General features: G+C 65.8%; 1 protein-coding gene across 1 annotated transcript in view; it reads left to right on the top strand.

Annotated features, from left to right (window-relative positions):
- LOC102774633 (kinesin-like protein KIF26B) overlaps positions 1-1382 on the top strand; it is a 70056-nt gene that overhangs the window by 64140 nt on the left and 4534 nt on the right. The window contains exon 12 of the mRNA XM_015558960.1: positions 8-206. Within this exon, the coding sequence (XP_015414446.1) occupies positions 8-206 (199 nt within the window). The remainder of the gene's footprint in view (positions 1-7; positions 207-1382) is intronic.

Raw genomic sequence — 1382 nt, 5'->3', positions numbered from 1 at the left:
CGTGCTGAGCGGGGAGCTGCCGCCCGCCATGGGCAAGACGGCGCTGTTCTACCACAGCGGGGGCAGCAGCGGCTACGAGAGCATGATGCGTGACAGCGAGGCCACAGGCAGCGCGTCCTCTACCCAGGACTCCATGAGCGAGAACAGCAGCTCCGTGGGCGGGCGGTGCCGGAGCCTCAAGACCCCAAAGAAACGCTCCAATTCAGGTAGGCACCTGGGCCCGGTGTGCAGAGGGGCTACGGGGGCACAGGGGGCAAAGAGGGGCGCAGGGCCGGACCCCATGCCGCCTGCCCTGCGGGTGGTGAGGGTGCCCAGGCCAGTGGTACCGACACCTGGTCTCTCCTTCCCCAAGCCTGTCCCCTGCCGGCCGCACCCGGGACAGCATGGAGGGTTCACTGTGACTCAGACCTACTGTTGGGGTGTGACGAGGCCTCAAGGCTGTGACTGCCCCTGGGCAGCAGCCTGGTGAAAGGCGGGAGCTGGGGCAACCAGCGGTGCCCCCCACACTCACCCCTGTGGGCACAGGCTGCCTGTCCCTCCCCGGCTCCCCCACCCAGCGTCCAGGCCCAGGAATGTGGCTGCTGGAGCCGCAGGGAGCAGTCAGAGCCGCTACGCTCTGACCGGTGGCTGCAGAAGCTGGTGTGGGGCTGGTGGCCCCAAGTCTCTGGGACTGGGGTGAGTCACTGTCACTGAACGTGCAGTCTGGTGGTCAGAGCCCTGCGTGGCGTTGGTCACGTGGCCGTGGGTGTGGGCACTGAGTGTGGCAGATGCTTTGTGCTTTCACTGGCCTGACGTGGTGGCGCGGCTCATGCTCTGTGCGGTCACTCAGACGGACTCCTCTGTCCTCTTACCTCTGACGTCTGTGGTTCCTTCCCTCGCTGGGGCCTCATGCTTTTTGATTCGTGTCTTGCTAGCCCCACACCTGAGTCAGAGGGAAGATGGGGAGGGGGGGCTGAGGAGGGGGCCCTCGGGGCCCGGACCGACGAGCGTTCCCCGGGGCTGTGAGGCCTCGCGCCCAGGTCCGTGTTCCCGACATTTGAATAAGAGGCCAAGTTTTCAGAATCCGTGTGGCTCTTCTGTCTGGACTCTGATGTTGAACATGTCAGACTTCTCCCGGGGCCGCATGCGGCAGGGGAGAGAGTGGCTGTGAGCGGTCAGGGCCCCTCTGTGCGTGTGGTCAGCCACCAGGGCTACAGGGACTCAGTCCCTGTTAGGAGCAGGCTTTCTCAGGTCAGATCTGGGCCATTCCAGGCAGCAACAGCTCGTGCAGTTAGTGATCAGCCTGCACGCCTTCCCTACCTGCCCTCTGTGCTGGGCGGGCGCGGGCTGGGCGCGGGCTGGGCTGACAAGCAGGGAGGGACGGAGGAGGAGGGACCCAGCGG

The sequence above is a fragment of the Myotis davidii genome, unplaced genomic scaffold (genome assembly GCF_000327345.1).
Source record: "Myotis davidii unplaced genomic scaffold, ASM32734v1 scaffold333, whole genome shotgun sequence".
Classification (NCBI taxonomy): domain Eukaryota; kingdom Metazoa; phylum Chordata; class Mammalia; order Chiroptera; family Vespertilionidae; genus Myotis; species Myotis davidii.
Note: the sequence above shows the minus strand (reverse complement) of the source record. Positions and strands in the feature narration are given on the sequence as shown.